The 20,347-nt window shown below is 36.7% G+C and overlaps 2 protein-coding genes across 5 annotated transcripts; one reads left to right on the top strand and one right to left on the bottom strand.

The window, feature by feature from the left end:
• The first annotated feature begins 17 nt into the window (after positions 1–17).
• On the top strand, positions 18–1,953 carry LOC117205569 (max-like protein X). Its single transcript, XM_033444109.1, has 5 exons — positions 18–372; positions 592–741; positions 826–1,205; positions 1,295–1,408; positions 1,489–1,953. Exons 1-5 carry the CDS (start codon positions 336–338, stop codon positions 1,543–1,545), a joined length of 738 nt encoding a protein of 245 aa, XP_033300000.1. The 5' UTR covers positions 18–335; the 3' UTR covers positions 1,546–1,953.
• Positions 1,703–11,690, bottom strand: LOC117205570. 4 transcript variants are annotated; one of them, XM_033444110.1, is made up of 3 exons: positions 11,325–11,689; positions 2,547–2,746; positions 1,703–2,406 (listed from the first exon to the last, which is right to left on the bottom strand). In XM_033444110.1, the coding sequence occupies exon 3, from the start codon at positions 2,361–2,363 to the stop codon at positions 2,109–2,111; it is 255 nt and encodes an 84-aa protein (XP_033300001.1). In that variant the 5' UTR covers positions 2,364–2,406; positions 2,547–2,746; positions 11,325–11,689; the 3' UTR covers positions 1,703–2,108. The 4 variants fall into 4 exon arrangements, with proteins under 4 accessions (XP_033300001.1, XP_033300003.1, XP_033300005.1 ...); XM_033444112.1 differs by having other exon boundaries at positions 2,565–2,746; XM_033444114.1 differs by having other exon boundaries at positions 2,576–2,746.
• Between the last annotated feature and the right edge of the window lie 8,657 nt (positions 11,691–20,347).

Here is a 20,347-nt window from a genome sequence, read left to right as displayed (position 1 = left end):
TAGGTGGCGACCCTGCTTGTTCCACTGTCGACTATTCTCTCAACAGTTGGATTTCCGTCGAAGATGGCAGTATCCACAGACAATAACGTTATCGTTACGAAATGATGTTTATTATGGAATCGTGATCGTGTTTCTGATAGACATAAGAAGTCTCTCGAAGTCAGTGTGTGTTCGTTAATGTGATAATTTATCGATCGAATCTTTATGGATATCCGTGATTTGTTACGATATATTTTTGGCATATCTTATTTGTTACAACTGTGTTGTAACCTTCCCACGTGCGCGTTCTAATTACATTCGATTTCTTCCTTTCCAACAAATAAATCGTTGACACGATGGCAGATACATTGCACAAAGATAGATACGAAATCTGTGAGTGGAATCATAATTTATATCTTTAGTTTTATCAGTTTGTGCTTTACCACATTATCTTGCTTTCATTTGATATTATCTGATATTATGCGTTATTGTTTAATGGTTTTAACGTATTATTTTCTGTTTTAAACGTTTCCTTATTCTAAAATGTAAGCGATTTGTTCCATATTGAAATGTAATATTGCAAATTATATTTGATGTATTTTATGGAAACAGCAAATTTAGCAATGCGCAGTGGAGGTAATATAGGAGGAGGAGATAGCGATATGAAGCTGGAACCATCTAGTCCTACAGAAAAATATACTTTTTCCCGTTGCAGTAGTACCGGGTCAGTGAATACACCATCCTCATCTGCTCATAATACAGGTAACGAAGTAAAAAAATTTGTGAGAATAAACTATTTAAAATATAGCAATAATTTACAAGTAAATTTAATGAAATTAATTGCAGAAGATGAAGATAGTGATAATAAAAATTCAACCATAAGTTACAAAGAACGCAGGAGAGAGGCTCATACACAGGCAGAACAGAAAAGGAGAGATGCTATCAAGAAGGGATATGATTCTCTTCAAGATTTGGTTCCTACTTGCCAACATACTGATTCTTCGGGTTATAAACTTTCCAAGGCTACCGTACTTCAAAAATCCATTGATTATATACAATTCTTGTTGCAACAAAAGAAAAAGCAGGAAGAAGAACGTAATGCATTGAGAAAAGAAGTTGTTGCCTTACGTATCATGCAAGCTAATTATGAGCAGATTGTGAAAGCTCACCAGACCCAACCAGGTCATGCAGAAATGCGAGTATCAGATGAAACCAAATTCCAAGTGGTAAGATTAAACTATACAATTTAATCATTCCATAAAATTAAGTTTTGAACTATTTTATCTTGAGAATACTCCACTATTTATTGTTATAGTTTCAGGCAATCATGGATCGTTTGTTTCAAACATTCAATAATATTTCAGTAGCAAATTTTGCAGAATTATCTGGATGCGTATTCAGTTGGTTAGAGGAACATTGTAAACCTCAGGTAAGTAAGTTATTTCTCAAATTATCATCTTTCTGGTAATAAACATACACCATTTAATAAACATAATTCAAATATTTCAGACTTTGCGCGAAGTAGTACTATCCGTACTCCAACAACTTAATAGCCAAATCAGCTAGTCGAATATATTATTAGACCATTTGTGGTTGCACAATATTTCAAACCTAAAACATTTTCGCGGGTACTTAGACCAATTATTAAGTAGAGTTACCAGAAAGGATGGGAGTATGTGTGTTGTTATACGCAATGCGGGTAGCATAATGATTGTGCGAGAAATACAAATAGAAATTTATTTTATATATTAATATTATAGATGTAGACACAGCCATATAATATGGCATGCCGTTTGTTGGTGACCAAACTATGTTAAATATTTTTAACAGAGATTTTTTATTACATGATGTTTGCTGCATATATATAATACACAATGTATGTATATACATATATAAATGTATTTGAATATGTACATAGTACATTAATCTGCAACATAGAATAGTTTGAAATAAAAATGAAATTATGTCCGTTTATACGTCGTATTTACAATCATTAATGAAAAACGTGAACGACATATTCTTTAAATGCTCCTATTTTCTGTTTGATTAGTTTTCTCCTAAGATTATCGATTTACGTTCAAGAAGTTAATCCTTGATATAAATTTCATATCGCGTATAGTTTCTTTTGATTAAACTTTCTCAGATTCAGTAGGCATACTTTCTCCTTGCGTAATATCGTTTAATAGCATTGCCTCCAATCTGGGTCTGTTAGGATCATCAGGTTCATGGTGAGGGCTCTGGGCACGTCTCCTTTTTGATCTGTCCTCTGGTCTACAGCAGAGATCTCGGAAGATACACGCGTAGCAGGCTAGCAATGCGCTCATCATCATTAAACCGCCAATTGCAAGAATCACCACTAAGAATATCGAAATTTCGTCCCCCATGTTATATTTCGGATAGTGTTTTGTTAGCTAATGTTTACACCATCTGCAACAGAAATTTATTCAAATTAAATTTTCATTAGAAAATATTATACATTATTTTTTAATTTCTAAGGGCAATTGTCACAACACAATCTTCAATGTTGTACTATCTAACTTTTAATATGAATACATGTAACTCGTGACCTGATTTTCAATTCTTACGAATAAATCACCAGAGTTGGTCTGAAGAATTTAAATAATTTTCAGTGAAAATGAATTCGTAGGACGTTTGAATACATCACGATTTTTCTATAGGTAGCACGTGAGCAGAATAGTCATTCTTCACCACTGTTCTATTCGATGTTCAATTCTTTGATATTGAATAGTTGAGTCCAGAGCGTAGTCTATTAAAAAGAAAAGAAAAGAAATGATGCAATTAGCAACAAAATATTAAATCGTCAATCGTAATTGCTTATCCTATTCTTTATTTGTCTTTTTAGAAAAAGGAAAAGATTTGTATACATACATCGGACATTTATATATTATATATAAAACAGACGAAAAAATGTTCTCATATGGAAATCTGTCTTCTTCTTAAAAAAAGGAGATTCCTGGGTACGAAACAAGAGGATCAATCCATGCTTCATATAATCCAATTTATTCCTGGATAGTCACGTACGTGCGAAAAATCGTTGAGCGGATTACTCCCGTATGAGTGTTCCATATTGAGCGTAATTTAGAGGATGAAAAATCTCATACGGGCTGCGTATGTTTCTTATGAAACAATATCTTGTCTCTTATTGGCAGTATGATCGGTGAAAAACGATCGGAATATGTATATCTCTGAAGAAGCTTCCGTTGCAATTTCTCATTCTCGTCTTCGGGGAGGCAGCGATTTTATGATGAAACTCTTGCTTCGACTCAATAAAATCCTTATGATCACATTCGTTTTACAAGAACCTAACGAAGCGAGAGATCGTGCGATAAAAATCTGTCAAATATCGTTAATTCTAAAACATTTTCTGTTACAATCGGTTCTGCTATCGAAGTTTTGTCGTGCTGGCCGTATTAACGTTTTATGATGGATGAATAAATAATCATTGCAATTTGCGGATCTCCTTGCAGAAATACGTGTTTAATCTTCGCTCCAATAGACGCAGAAAACTTAAGAAAGACAGAGTTCCTTGGGGAGGATGTAATTTTAACTCGAGTATCATATCTGTAATCTTTTCTTCTTTGTAAGAAAAAGCAGCGAATTACATCGGGCAAGTTCGTATTTACCTGCTATCAGCCTTGAAATAATCACGTACACGTGTTGTAATTTTCTTTTTGCTACGAGAAAGTTTTTAATGTATTGCACGTGTACTTCCTTTTTTCTTTTACTGTTCTTCTAGTCTAAACGAAAGTTCTTTTTTTTTTTAAGTAAAGATTTCGTTTACATTATTCCATAAACGAATTCTAGCAAGTAATATAACTTTCAGGGAGGAGGGTGCATTCGTTTTTTAGAAAATGAACTTGACGTTACGTTAGTCATACACTTTCTCATGCGTGTTACTTCAAAGTTTAGAACGAAGGAAGACTCGGTCGGATGCTCAAAGTTTCCGTGCCCTTTTATTCGCTTTACCTTCATGTTTTACAAAATCTCTTAATTTAATATCAAAGAAAAGTCTGTCGCTGAAACTTCGTACAAACTCTACTGCATACATCTAACATAGTCCTTGGAATAACCGGGAAATCGTATGTTCTAAGATTCGCGGGAAAATGTATTATTTACTGAAATTCAATCTCATTAACTGGTTCGATTTAATTGGTAACATTTTTTATTTTGCAGTACGATTGGTTTTAAAGAAATGTTAGAGGATTTCTTAAATAATAGTAGAATAGTGGAATAACAGATAATACGTGTAATTATTCAAACTATACAATTAATGATCTGACTTTTACCTAATTATAATAACACACTACGAGCGATAAGAAATTAGCATGTAATTAATATTATTTTCTATCAGATTATTTAACAGTCCAGAGTATTTTGACTAAATTATTATTCTATACAGCGGAAAATAATAATATCGTTGGCGTTTGGAATTGAAATTATTTCTCGAAATTGCCTAGAAATGTAATTTCCTCGTCGCGTCGGTCAACCCGTATACAGCAGGACCACTATTTTGCAATTTCTGCTACTGCGAGTATGTTTATGCAGACAATTAATCGATTACTGTGTATTCATCGAATAATCGACGTACAAGGGAGCATGCTGTCTGTGGCTAACGACTACACAGGTACAAAGCTGCAGTATAACTTCGGTCGTCGATAATAATTACCGTGATTTTCAATGCAGACCGGTCTGCCCCTATAGTATGATAATTATACGATAAAATATCCGACCCCATGTGTAATAACACATTTGGGCCCATTCAAATTCAGATCTTTTCATTATGACGTTAAAATGAATTATATAGAATCAAGGCGTTAATTAAGATCTTGTGAATAATTCTGTACCAACTTATCACTTATTTATCGTTGTTGTTTTTCGATAACACGAGATAGCAGCTCGTTAAAATAACAAGGACGCGTATGTACGTAATTTTACGTTTCCTATCTTCATCTTTGCTCTTTAAAATACATAACGTGTAATTCTAAATACACTTAAGATATTTCATTAATTTACTTTGTTCATCGAGATATCGATATGCATTGAAAAATTTAGCTAACTATTACGAAAGAAATTTTGATCATTGCGCGAATACTAGGTGACCTATATTTCACTTCCTTTCAGAATTATTATAACGAGTAGTATTTACAGAGAGAAAGTCGAAGACGCAAGGGAAGACACGAACGAGAACGTTTAAGCTTTTACAATGGTAACTATGATATTTAAAAAAGCGAATGAAAATTCCGCATTAACCACCACCACACTCTACCTTATTTTCTTTTCGTTACTAATTTTTCAAATCAAGTTTACAAAGAGATGTTTCAACTTTAAACACGTTTCAGCAAACACTTCTCCAAATTCTTAGAAGACCGATAGGAGAATAACAGAATAAAACGGACCATTAATGTAACAATCGCTATGAAGATTAAATACGATACAGATGGAGAATGATTTAACTGGAATATAAATCACGTCGACCGGCAAATCTATTTCCGCTAATCCACTCTGTTTTTCTTCAACTAATATTGCCTCGTAAATCAAAGTTAATACCAAGCTTTCCTCCGATAAATTAAGACGAATTCCGCCTGTAGCTGATAACTTTCTCGACGTTGGAAAAGGATAAAAATAAGAAAATGTCACGCACATGAAATCCAATGGAAAGTTCGTAATTTCGCGTTAAAGGTACACTTCCGTCCAACTTGATCGATAAATTCAGACCAATTTTAAATTAATCTCATCCTCATCGCGGTAAGATTGACGGTAACGTCACGATGAACCTTATCGTTAAACGTTGCTTTAATTAATTAGAACGGATTACACTCGTAGTTTACGTCGTCGCGTTCAGATCGCAGTTAGGAAATTTAACTCGTGGAATTATTGTCATATCTCGTTAGAGACGCCGCCGCAGTTAGCAAAGGATTTACATCGTTCGTTTACCCGCACGAAATCCTTCGTTCGTGAAATTTCAAACCAAATGTCTGGGATATTAAATCCCAGAGTTGTTCTCTGTTGCGAGTTCAACTTGTTACGTGAATACGAAAGCTCGTATATATATTAGAATATATTATAATTATGTTGTATTATATTTTAATAAGTATATTATACGAAATATTTTGGAATTTCACTAGCAACCCTGCGAGATGTTACGAGACTCGATTATTTTTATGCTCATATCACAGTTTGAGACAGATTTGAAAATGTATATAGAAGCTGCAAAATATTTTGTGCGAATATATATTTCCCACAGATTACAAAAATATTTCAACAGTCGATTATTTGTTACATTAATAAGCCTCGATACATTTTCAAATTGATTTCAAAGTTCACCGATATGATCATCACAGTCGCGTTTCATTCTGATCCCAATGAAATTTCGAAATGTTTTATGCAGCAAGGAAGTCGCTGCGTGAAAAATGCGAGAAGACAAAGACGGACAGTCGGTAATAGTTAACAATGTCGGCAAAGTTTAAACAAGGACGCGGCATGTTTCGTGCTTGATATCGTGCGGATTAAAAGCGAGGTAGAATGATACGAAGGAGGTGACAACACGATGTAATAACACGAAGAATGCATCATGTTAATGGAATAACGCGAGCAGATAAAATTTCCCGTCTCTCTGCGAACCTCTTATTTTGTCCGTGTTTTCACTGCGCTTCCGATCCTTGTCGCGTGTGAAATGTTTTCGCAGTTTAAATGGACGTTAAAAAGCTTCCATCGTTTTTCTTCTAGTTCCTCTTCAATAGACGGACACCACGCGTCTATTCCGCGCATTAAAGTACCTTTCATCGGATTAGAAAACTGTTCTCCACTTTTCTGTTTCGCTTCTTCTCGATGGATCCTCTATGGGTTTGATCAATTCTCGGAAAAATTTAGTTCAGCGGTCTACTTCCTCCAGAATCGAATTACACGTTACCATTTTTCCACATGCATACCGCGCTTCGTTAAACTTCAGTGTTTATCATATCCACTACGTTTCTCTGTGTTGTTACGCCTGTTCGAGTTTGTTTATGTTTTTCGTTCTTTTGTTCTGGCAGGGAAAGAGATCGATTTTGTAACTTTCAGAGAATTTTTTGCGATTGTGTATTCCGTGTTGTGCGAATGTCATGTTGTATTTACGTGGATTTTATATTGTAAATAATTCTTGAACAGTTTAATGATCTTATCGCGTAGAATATCATTGGAAGAGTAATTTTAATAACTGGAAAGTACGAGGTATTCATATCGATCCTATCGGTAATTAACATTTCGCTTGCTTATGAGCGTTCAATGAGAATTAATAATTCCTTACAATTTTGTTCGTCGATTTAAAATCTGACAGATAATAATACTACGATGGACGAGTAAAATGAAACTGAGAAACTGTAAATCGCAGGCGTGTGATGCGATATTCGCAGGAATGTTTATGCAATGATATTTCACGACGTCGAAAATAAAATATATTCGTACGAGTATATATTTTACATGCGTACAAGCGTAGTAGCTGTTTGTCACGTTGTATTCTGAATTATTCTCCCGAACGATTAAACTATCGGTTAAACTATCCACCCTTTATGAACAGTTACTCCTATGTACGAGCCTATATAGCTGTAGCCTATATATTACTTAACAGCCCAGCATTTACCATTCTGACATGCAAACCAGCTTCTATAACTCTAGCCTTCAAACGCAACAATAGCATTGTACCGTTGAAAAATTGTTTGCCTCGATACCCTCTATTATTTCGCCTGTAACGAAATAATGGTTAGCTTTCGTTTCTTTTTCATTCTCGAAGCCACGATTAATTAAAGTTACGAAATATTCGGACGGCTGGCGAGACGGCTCTAACGTATCTGATTGTATTATTTGTATTATTATTTCTATAAGATAATAAATGTTGGCGCGAGTTCGCGTCGCTTAATTTAAGAATATATTATAGCAGCGTAACGAGAATGCAAATATCGGCGATGTTTCAATTAAACTGACTGAAATGGGAGGGAAAATTTATAATCGGATTCGTAGTTTCGCTAACAAGTAGAAACGTATTGCAACAGGTCACAGTGTAATCACCTTGAAAAGGCCCTCGTTAAAATTGGAAACAAAAAGCACGATATTTCTCTGTATTCTACGATAACTTGAATTCGAATTCTCGTTAACGAGATTCGATGTTAACAACGCTATGTTGAATAAACAATTGTAATCTCACTTACGATTCCGTGGTTATCGTGATTGTTAATATAACGGTATAATTGGATTTTTCAGGCCATTTAATGAACGATTGTTCTTCCTTGTATTTTCAAGTACTTCTATTCGTGGAATTAACAGAATATAATGTTCGATGCTTATTTACGTTATTAAGGATTAGAATATCGTATATATTGTTTTCAGGGATACTAGTAATTACAGAGGCGATCAGTGTCACGTCCATCCCGCATTGAATTGTCTGAGTAAGAGACAGTTCTGTCAAGAACAATATTCTACGTAACGAGATCACGTGTATTTGCATTCTTTTGTATTCAGGCTGGCCAGATAAGGATCGTAATGAAATTCTTCCTTCTTTTTTCTTCCTTTGAAACTCAAGTCTCTCCTTGTCTTAACTCGCTTGTCGTTTCATGGACCGTGAATGCACAAAAATTGCATTTTATATCTATCGTTACATTTCAAACGCATATAAAGAAACTGGAGAAAAATTAGAAGATCGAATTGCTTTTTTACGCTTTTGGAAGCAGAAGATGATCAACAAAGGTCGTCCTCGTTACGAATGTCCTTGAATTAATACCAATACTACTATTAAATGGAGGATATTTCGAGGGGCACGATTAATCCCTAAATAAAAGATCAATTGTTCGTTGAACTAAATTATAACCAGATTCGATTTTAAGGACGATATATTCAGTAAATAATCGCGGTTTCAATAATAATTCTGTTATTGTCGCGATCGTTCATATAGTAGAATGGTCCATAATTTCGTGCGTTCTTGTAATATATTAATTGTGCTATCTTTTCGAATGGACAAAGTAATATGTCACTTTGTAGCCCTTAAAACAGCATTAATTAGGCAGTAGGAGCGGCAAAGAAAATTTCATAGTGTTTGAAGTTCGCTTCCATTAGCGACGCGAAGGTACAGGAATTTTCAATTTTTTCATAGTCCTTCCCAAACAAATAACGAGACAGAATACAATTAATCAATCAAATGAAATATGTAATATCAAAGTGTACAAATTGGAGGCTACAAAGTGCTACAAAATGGCACATTACACGCGTTGGTTCCAAAAATAGTACAGAGAAATATATTGAAAAGACGTATTAAAACTTCTAAGCCATCCAGTAGTATAACCAAATTTTTCCAACGACACGATCAGAACGAAAACTTAAAAAATCAAGATATGCAGGCGATAAAACATATACGTGATACAGCCTTACATCTCTCGAGACGAGAACGTATCTCGGGACGTACAGATTCTCCTATTCAAATGCTGATTTCCTCAATAATCATCTATTCCTCTGATGTTGCACGAAGCATATTTTTTAACATTCGTTCTCTTCTCGTTTTTCGTCTTCGGAAGCGGAAACTTCTCGATTCAGTCGCTCGAGCCGTAACGATGTAACTCATCTGAAAATTTTCCAGTGACGCGGATCAGCAATTTCCAGCGTATCAGTCGCGAGGCTAGCCGTTGACGAGAAGCGTCTTCTCCTTTGCAGACGACCCGAGTACGACCATTTGCATGTAAATTTCTCCCACGAACTGTCGAGTAAACTCACCGGCGAAATTGCGATACTCCGCCGTGTCATACAGCGAGAGAATTTCATTCAATTCGTTGAAATATAGCAACGTTGAACGCTGCTAGAAGGATCTCGACAGTCTCTAGCCGCCCAACCTCGTTTTCATTCTTTTCACCAGTTAGTTGTTCTTGACGAGTATACTCGTCGTGAAAAATGTGACAATGTTTGCGTTACGACCAGCTCTGTCAGTAATAAAATTAAACGATACAACAGTGATTTTGTTACAACTTAATTCTTTTCAACATTTCGTTACAACAGTCACACGTGCTCTGTGCTTGACGAGCATACTCGTCGTCGCTTACTTTTTCCGAGACATTTTAGGTACGAATTTACATACTTTTCAAAGAGATCGCAACAACTAGCTGGTCATTAATCGTTTCCCTTTTGATAGGCGTCCCGGTGTACCTCGAAGACGCTTCAGGTTTTAACGATGCTCCGTTTCGTTTTCGCGACACCGTTTCTAGTGTCGAGCAATATCGACGTTTGTCTGTTTCATTAATTACCATTTTGACTTTCTCAACTCTCGAGAAGGTATCATCAGGGCGGTCAACGAACTCGAATGCATTTTATCGAGCGTTGGTGTAGCTTCCTTTACGACCGTGTGGTGAGAAAATGTAATGAGCTTTTCGTAATTGTAAGAGAGTCGGTGTGTGCGAATTGGAAAATTGTTTGGAAATTTGTTCTTGGAGTAACTTGTTCGATAGATTTTATCAGGAACTGGCAGGTTTCCTAGAAGTATTGAGAGAAGTTGAAAATAGTTTGGCAATTTAGATTTTTCAAAGTCGAAGAAGAATTTTGATGTACATATTCATAAAATTGTTATTTTCGTTTAGAAAGTTTGCTCGTTTCCATCGAGTGACTCGTTCTCTAGATTTTACTGGAAGTCGCTGCTTTTTGGAAGAAAAGGGAAAAGAAATGCTCGAAGATCGAAGATTCGTTTTGTCAAACAGTAGCAAGAACTTAAGATCGATCGATCGTTATGTAACAATTGCACGTATGTAGCAAAGTAATTACATTTATTACGTCAACGCGTATTTAACAGGTAGTCAAGTTACCTGCCAACAGAAAATTACGTTTTATCGCGGAAATATTGATTTTAGACACCACTTTAATTAACCATATTTCACTCCTCTTAGCAACTATCCAGACTCTTTCAAGTTTCAACTAAACATTTACCCGTTAACGCTCCAGCACTTTAACTATAAATATATAACTGCGCACTGTTTTATATCCAACCAAAAATGCAAAAAAGAAGAAACAAAGAGAAAAGAAAGGAGCAAAGATGAATAATATCAAGATAAACCTTGTCTCAAGCTCTTTCAAGCACGTATAACAAAACAAATTTTGCCTAAACCAAATTAATTCCTTTCGAAATTCTGTTCAATCTTTTCGAAATTACTTGACTCACCCCCTGCTGCCTATAAAAAAATCCGACCAGTAACCAACACGTGACCAACAACGATCGTGAACAACCAACGCTACAACCGATATACCGATACAACAAGTAGCTACTTGAAAATCGCTCGAGCTAAACGTATCCACTGGAATTTCTCTCCCTATCAACTGACCTGTTACTCCGACAGATTCTTCATTCGTTCGCGTCGCGAGTGCGTATTTGAAACTTCGACCGCACTTCCTTCTCACTTTTCATCGGCGAGAAAATTTCCATCGTCACGTGCGTCGAGTTAGGTCTCTTCATGTTGTCCGTGGTGGAAAGCTCGCAGCGTTTACGCAAAGTCTTACAAAGTATCTCGCGAAAACGGTTAGGGTGTCGAAGACGGTGAAAGTTACTTTGGACGGTAAATCGTAGAAAAGTTTCGAGTCGTCGTCGTCGTCGAGTGTTTTGGACACTCTCGTTCTTGATTGGAAGCCGAGCGAGCGATGTTCACAGCACGAGAGTCGCGCGAGGACTGTCGGGCAGGACCGGTTTATCTTGCGCATCCTCACACTCACAGTTTCCGCCTCTGACACCCTCTGCGACCGTCTTCCTCCCTCAAGAGGGACACGCATAGCGATAGAATCTGAAACGATTCGTATATGCGACGTGCTCTGGTAAAAAGGGTTTAAGATGCGAATAAATCGATTTTGATTCCATCGTGTCTTCTTTTCTTTTACTGGTAAGAGTATGCTCTCTGTGCTAGCGAGACCAATCGCCATTTCCTCGAACAATTGTCATTCACTTTACAAGTCGCGCCCATCTTTCACCCGGCAGCACGATAATTACGATTGTTTAAATAAATGGTATTCGATATGTTCTACCTGGTAAACAACATTTAGTGGATTAAAATCTCGACCAGACTCGAACTCGTTGCAATTTCGATTTCACGCGCGTCTCGTCAGCGATTCGAGCGTCTTCCTGTTAAAATCCATCGTACCGTTAAGATAATCTCACGCAAAATAACCACGCGTCACTCCTCTATGTCATTTCGAGCGGTTTGATTAAATCGTCGTTCGACTAGTGTCGATTTGTTTTATTTACAAATAACTGCCTCGTAGGCGGGCGCGATTTTAATTAATCGGGATAAAAGCGAGGACTTCATCGTTCCGCTTCTAGTTTTATGGCTTTCGACAAAACCGTTTCCGGTGAACAGATAGAAGCGATCTTACGTAAATATTCCATGGAAATCGTCGGATGCGCTGCGTGAGCGCGGGAGATGCATTTTATCGGCCCCTTTTCCCACATCAAATTTACGATACCATAACCGAATCTTATCTGTCGTAAGCTTTTTCGAATACGAAGAACTCAGGGCTACGCGTTACGATCCTCTTGGGGAAGATTCGATCCCTCCCTCGGTAATACACCGTAGGATAACTGCGAAAGTAATCGACGAATAACCCGATAGACGAGTCTGAAAACGTGATTCATGTGTTTCCTCAATTTCCCTAGATTTATTCTACGGAATATTCGTGGCGTTAACTCTTTCGGTGCGAGCTCAAGTCGACAGCGCGTCGCGATAACACTATGATAGTGGATGAAAGAATAATTAGATAGTAAGTGGTGCAAAAAGTAGCATAATTTTACCGAGCAGAATTGTATTTGAAAATAGCAATGAATGTACGTACGTATGTATTTAACAATAGAGCTAAAAATGGCTAAAATATGCATAAATATGAATAAATTACATAGTAACTTTAAGCTTACTTTTGTTCGCTATTGAATGGTGTAAAATTTGGAAAGAATTATTATTTGCTACTGATATTATTTATTTATTTATTGATGCACACCGACTAATGGTCGTTGATCAGTTGGCTGTTTTTGACGAGTATAGTCGTCATGAAGGAATGGCAATATTTTGCGTTACGACGAGCCATGTCAGTGATGAAATTAAAAAATAAAACAGCGATCTCCTTGCAACTTGATTTTATATTAGAACAGATACACGTATTCTGTGCTTGACGAGTATACTCGTCGTCGCTTACTTTTTGCGACACATTTTGGGTACACACTTTTCAAAAAAATGGTTTCGTGTTGTCTTTGAATATAATTATTCGACTATTGGTTAATTATTAATTATTAACCTTATTGTTTAATAATTATAAAATACAAATTTTAACGATGTACAGCTTCGATAGTTGATTGGAGTTGGATTTTCGTTAAATCACTTGGAGAACTTGTAGATACTACTTCGATGAATTTATTTTAATTAAACGAAGTTTATCATATTCTATGATTCTCGTAATATCGCGTATAATGTAAGACATTGAAATATCCTGAATTTCGATGAGAAAGAATTGAAAAATGTTATGCTTAACGAAGGAAATTCTACTCTCGCAGAATTCGTGTTTTATTGAAAAGTTATTTCACGATATAATAAACGTACTTTATAAACTAACTTTACTATTTTACGATTGATCGTTTTATCATCACGTTTCAAGTAAAATATTGAAACATTAAACGCGTTCATCCGTACATAATGGGATACATTTTTTAATTTAGAATTGTAATTTGCAATGCTATAATAGCTAACGACAAAGCAAATTCGTACGATAGTAAATTTAATATCCGACATTTAAATAGCAATTTAGTGCCCAACCAGGATTAATGTCCCGTTGTTCGTGCCAGAACTTTGTAATTATTACTCTCCAAAGTTTATAATTAATTACACTTATCTAATTTGATCAAGCACGTACTAGAACTTGGCGTCGATTGTTTCCAACCTAATATTATATGGCACGTGTTTGCATATTTTTGGACATTACATTAGGAGATCGCGAATGTACGGCAAAGGTTTATTTGAAATTCGTAGAAGGTTCAATCGAGAATCGTTAAATTTTTATATGTATAGGCATGCGAGGAATGATGGACGAGGATAAAATAGCATGTTTGAAGTAGAATTAACAAATGCATAGATCAAACGATGAGTTTTATTCAATTTCTCGTTTGCATATTTCCGTGGAAGATTCTAATTTGTAGATTGAAATTTTATTTAACCACGCATGTTATCCGTGTCATTTTTCTATCGTCAATGTCGTTTTTCTATCATCAAAAACGATATTCGACAAGTTTTTTATCGTCAAGGTTTCAAGAATTTTAGTTTCAATGTTTCGTTGCTATTTGTTTTCCTTTAACATGGAAAATCCTTACCTGGAATGTAAAAATTCGAAAACCATAGCGGAATCAATTTTCCAAGTGACGATTGAATTGCTCGCAGAGGTTTTCATTAAAAGTATGCCGAGTGGAATTAGTTTGTTATGCAAACAAAATTGAACTTGCGTAAAAGTTTATTACGATGATTAAAATGTGCGATAAGGCTTCGAGCTGTACTTTGTTTTAAATTAAACTTGTTGTGTGTCAAGGTCACTTTTTGTTTTTATTTATAGTCCGTTTAGAGGTTCTCGTAAATATATATCTAATATTCTATATATTGTATAATTGTATTGGAGTTATAACACTGTTACGTAAAATTGATATTGGAAAGAGAGTCAGAAATCGAATAATTAAAATGACAAATATTTGATGTAAAAAAAAATGTAACGAAGAAATTTGGGTCGATATTAATCGAATAGAATTAAAATTAATTATGGATCCTATTCTAAATAATAGGAATATTTCTTTTTTTAGATTTAGTCCCAAATGAAACATACGATTAAATTTATAAAGGAAATTTAAATTACGAAAAAGACCCGAGCCATAACGTTGTAAAGCTTTACAAAAACCACGTCCCATTTAATTATTCGTGAATAATCCAATGAAACCAGAATACAAACGAACGACATTCCCCAATCATTAAAATACAAACAACAGTAGTGCACATTTATAAACTCTCAACAATTCCGTACAAACCATTTGAATGACGGCTTCGTTCATATTAATTCTTATTTCTCTGCTTTTTTCAGGTTTTTCTTTACCACTAATAAGCATCAAATTTTTCCATTTTTCCTCTGAATCGCCCGTTAAACAATCTCGCGTGAACCACGAAATGCATTATTTTTTTCACCGTGTGTATAAATCCCATAAACTCGATGCCGTCTATTTTTTAACGCTGTTCCATTCGCCCGTCCTTATAACAGCGGCGATATCGATTAAGCATCGTAGCGCATGAAAACAAGTCGGATCAGAAGGCCGCGTAAATATTTTTATGATTTCCCAGCCATTTAATTCGAACGATATCCCTTGGAAATATCAGTGTCGTCCGATATTTATGGCACATACGCGTGCCAGTCTGATTTCTACTAGCCGCTACTACTAGATGTAGCCGAGTTCGTCTGAACAGTAACGAGATATACTACTGACGAGTTTAACGAAGCACGAATTACTGCAGGCCTGGAAAGATGATTAATGACAAATGAGGCGGGCAATAGGGGCACGCAAATAATGTCATCTGCCTGTCGTTTATCGTCACGCGTTCCTATATTGTTTTATTTGTACATACCGACGTTTTTGACCGACACACGTTATCCGTACGGCTGTGTTGGGTCTATCAGAAACAACGAATCAGATTCGCGTCCCTTTGATTAGTAGTCATCCTTTTAGCTCTACTATGTTCTCCATCAATCCATTAATCGTTTCTTCGTTTTATAACCGATCGTCGAGATTCTCTTGGCCACTGTCGTCGGTTAAAATCGTTCGTCCGTCGTAGAGGAACGCTGGTGAATACTTATTTGTATTCTATTTTATTTCTTGTCCCTGTGTGTTTCTTTTTATCGCATTGAAACGAAGACGCGGAACGACATCCTTTCCATTTGGAGGTAAAATTTATTTTAGAAGGATTCCTCCGCGTATCTGCAGAAAGCTGTTACATCACGCAATTGGTACGATTTCTGCAGTTACGCTTGTAATTGGAACAAAACGTGCGGAATATGCTCTACTTTCTATTGCTTCGTTAAAATGCACACATTGTACAATATTTTTGTATTAGAAAAATAGTTACACGTTAAATGTTCAGCTTGAAGTTCGAAGCTTTCTCGAGCGAGGCCTGCTGATTTTCTCGGAACTTCGTTCGTTTCAAGTCAACCGTTCGCTACGAACACTTGAAAAATGTACTAACAATATCGTCGATTCGTTTCGTAAAGTCGCAAGCATCGTCTGCACGGTACTGCATCTCGTAACTAATAAATTCCACGATATTATCTGGCAGAGCTCATTGCGAAAGAAAATGCCAGTCCATTTCTCCCATAATTACCCTACGCGCAGTTCAATAAGTTGGCCAATTGGAAGCTCCCCCCTCTTCCCTTTTCCTCGAACCGAACAAGATCCCTCGTTCATAGTTTCTCGCTCGTTTAACGAGTGTCTCTTCCGCCCCTTATCTCGGGTAACAGTAATCCTTGCTATCGTGTGGTCGTCTGGAAAAGAGGCAATTTCTGAGGAGTCGAATTGCGCGCGTAGTGACCTCGTCAAAGCGAGGTCGGGATTTAGAGGGTGTGAGAGAAGCTTTGGGGTGCGGCGTGCGTGACATGCACCTTTCCACGGTCGTTTTATATTTCACCAAGCGAAAGCTGGCGCGACGCGAATGTCGATCGGAACGCCAAACGGCGAAATAAGTGGCCGGACTTTTATATATCGTACACGCGTTGCTCATAAATGAGAATTATTGCCGTGGTCGTTGGTGCATCGGAGATAATATCGAGAGAAATATCGCCAGCGTGGACCTTTTTAATTTGTGTCTTTCCTTTTCTTTTTTTATTTTCGCCCCTCTTATTTCCCTCTTCTTCTTCATCTCGTCCGCTCGATTTTATATCTGCGGTTAACGTAGCCGTGGAAAGATGTGACTAACAACTTGAAACTTCGAAGGACTGAAAGTTTGTTTCAAGCAATTTTTACGTCTTCGTTCAAAGAATGCGACGCAATATGCTGCAGTTTCTACTTAAATTCTCCAACGACAAATGACATAAAGAGGCGTGTGTGTGTGTGTGTGTGTGTGTGTGTGTGTATGTGCGTGGAAGTGAAATTTTAGGTGAAAGAATATAGTTCATTTTTCAAGGGATGGGAACAACAATAATGTTTTAGAACGATCAACAGGCTAATTTTGCGAGATCTATTTTACGTGGAATAGTAGTGGGCTGACCTGCGCCACTATGATCCTCCATATCGGTAACTGTTTCTTCATCATTCTAATATGTTGTTACGTATATAACGGTGATCTAATACAAACTATTGCGAAACCATCGCAACTTTTCGCGTCAAGAACGCTCTATCGATAAAGCAATAATCGAGGGAAGCGGCGAGCGTCCTAGATTACTGTCACTTATGACGTTGGCTCATCTACAATATTACGGCTAGCTAATGGATACACGAACGCGTCTCGTTATATCGAATATCGCTTATCCAGCTGGGCGACCAATTTCGTTGTTTAAATGTTGATATTATGTCACGAAGAAGGAAGAAAAAAGAAAAAGCTGACGCCAGGACAATTTCAGACGGTCGAGTTCACTTCTCTGGCGAGTCTTCGGTTCACTTCTGCTCGAGTATCGATTCGTTCGAGTGCTCTGTTTATATTCTTATATCCCCGTATTATGCTTCCTGTGACACGTTTTTCCTTTCTTCATCTGTTTTTTCTATTTTTAAACTTTTTACCTTTCTCTTTCTCAAATCATTACCTGGCTCCTGACGTCGATCGATTGATACGATTTCCGGGGGTTTGCTCGCTCGGCGAATACGTTGCCCTTGGTTACAGCGTTTTACAGTTAATGGTGTTTACATTTTACGTCGACGTTGATTTCAATTTGCCCGAAGCGCTCTCAACATGACGGAGACGGTTGAAGGGGTTGAGCAATTGACGTTGACACGTTGGTTTGATACGGCCAGGAATTAAAAGAATATTTCACGGATTCCATCGAGAGGCGATATTTTATGAGGCGAGAAGTTTTCCACAGCCAAGTTTCTTCCTTTGATTTGATTACGTACAGCAGCTCCGACATTCGCCGATGTAATGAATTGTTCGACGAGCGAAGAAGTTAATGGCATTTTCCTAAAATTGAACATCAAGTTTTGTTTCGTAAATAATGCTATTTAATAAAGGAAGAAAGAAAAATGAATTGCGACTTCCGTCGAGAAATTTATTTGTCGAAAGTGGTTCGATCGAAAGGTCGATCGATAAAAGAGTTAGATGACAAAGTTCACATTTTACATTTTCTTTTCGGTTATTCGATGAAATGTAAGCTATTTATCCCTGGTTTTTCATTTCGATGTAATGCTATGTTTTATTAATATTCACTTAAAATTTAACGAAGAGGAAGAAAAATTCTGAATGAATTATATCTGAAATATCTTCTATGACAACTCTTCGATCATGTTAATTGCTGTGAATTATCCCTTGTTATAGAGCTATAATTTTTCCAAAGAATACACTCTCGGTCTTAATATAATTTTCATTTCTTCAAACAAAAGAAAGCTACATCGTTTTTAAGAAATTTCAATTTCTGTCAACGTTACAGTCTCATCGATTTATTCTCTAATACGTTAACAAGCATGATTCTCCAACAATTGAAAGCTACTATATATTTCGCCTGAGAAATTTCAATTTCTGTCAACGTTACGGTCCCACCGTTGTATTTTCTGCTACATCAACAAGTATGGTTTTTACAACATCAGAAACCTACATATATTCCGCTTGAGAAATTTCAATTTCTGTCAATGTTTTATGGTTCCATCGTTTTATCCCCTGATACGTTAAGAAGCGTAATTTTGACGAAAAGTGCATTCAATTTTAACGCACGTTATAAATTTTCCTATTTCCTTTCACGCTGTATTTGACAAATATTTTAATTTCTGCCAACATTATCGCCCTTTACCCATAATTCTCCGCCAGGGATATTTCACCCTGTAGCTGTGCTACGGTTTTCGAGATCGAAACAACCGAAGAGGCGAAGCTCTCTAGCGGAAAGAGCTTTTAAGCCGTCTTTTCTTACAAGACGGACAGAAAAATCGTCGTCATAGGGTCCTGAATATTCCGCAAGACTGCGAAGGGTCGTTAAACCCTCTTATTCACGGGGTTTCTAGATGTTCCTGGTAGAGTGCGCGCGTTCTTTCCTACCTCGTATAAATACGTTCTCTTTCATCCACGGGCTCGCCACAGGAAATAGGCTTCACGCAACGACCACAGGATTAGATTCCTCCCACTTAGTTGATATGGATGGATCCTGGAAGTGGTTTCTCTGTTTCATTTGCGGCGGCTGACGTCCTAAATAAATTCATGTCGATACTACCGGCGAATTCTTACAGTAACAGAAGCTGCAACCGTTTCGTTAATGGGATTTTTCAACACGATTAATGTTTCCAACGAGACGCCGTGTACGCCGGGTGAATTTATTTGCGAAGCTGGCAAACAGAAATCGAAATAGGACAGAGAAATAGAATATGCGAGTAAAACGCAACGGTATTCCGCCGAACGGAATTAAAGTACTATTTGCGTTATAGAATTTATGTTATGAAACTGGAAAAAGAAAAAAGAAAATATATAAAACCAATGAAACTACTGGCCAGAGATTTATTTTCGGATTTGAATTTAAAATTGGAAAAAGGAACGGGGGAGATATATTCAACAGATTCGCCTTTCCCGTCAACTACGACTAATTTCTACGATATTACACGTTGTGGACAACGGTTGAACTTGCATGAAAGGAGGAACAGTATTCCGTAAATGTTCAAAAAAAAAAAAAGCAAATTTAATGATTCGCACGAGTGTGAATTTTGTCAATGCCGGATTACACGTATCCTTCTGTATACATATTATTACAGCGTAATGTATGGCACGCATCAAACGAGCTCACGTTTTCATCGTAACAAAGCTAATAACATTTCCAGACTTTCCACATCATGAAAACGTCACGTAGTAATGGAAAATTTCCATTTCGCTGAAACAACCGGACGTGCTATGATAATAAGAAGGCCGAATTTATGCATGAATAATACATCGGCAAATCATCGGCACTGAAAATACGTTTTATTGCACAAGACATCCGCTATAGCTACAGTTGATTAGAATAATTCATCTTTATCCTTAATTTCGATCGTTTTCTTATTACTTGCATCGTTTAACTACGACCTTCGCAACATTTCAATCTCTGTTCTCGTCAAAGATATTCAAACAAAAAGCAGGAATCTTGAATAAGAAAAGAGCGTGGAATTCCTTCGAGGAATCTCGAGGATCGA

Source organism: Bombus bifarius, unplaced genomic scaffold (assembly GCF_011952205.1).
Source record: "Bombus bifarius isolate JDL3187 unplaced genomic scaffold, Bbif_JDL3187 scf7180000007992, whole genome shotgun sequence".
Lineage (NCBI taxonomy): Eukaryota > Metazoa > Arthropoda > Insecta > Hymenoptera > Apidae > Bombus > Bombus bifarius.
The sequence above is the reverse complement of the archived record's forward strand: the minus strand, read 5'-3'. Positions and strand labels throughout refer to the sequence as shown.

Excerpts from the sequence above, each read along its gene's own strand:
- LOC117205569 (XM_033444109.1), top strand. The coding sequence starts at position 336 with ATGGCAGATACATTGCACAAAGATAGATACGAAATCT. Across the intron at positions 742-825 it reads CTCATCTGCTCATAATACAG|AAGATGAAGATAGTGATAAT; the intron begins GTAACGAAGTAA and ends AATTAATTGCAG. Across the intron at positions 1,409-1,488 it reads AGGAACATTGTAAACCTCAG|ACTTTGCGCGAAGTAGTACT; the intron begins GTAAGTAAGTTA and ends CAAATATTTCAG.
- LOC117205570 (XM_033444113.1), bottom strand. The coding sequence starts at position 2,363 with ATGGGGGACGAAATTTCGATATTCTTAGTGGTGATTCTTGCAATTGGC.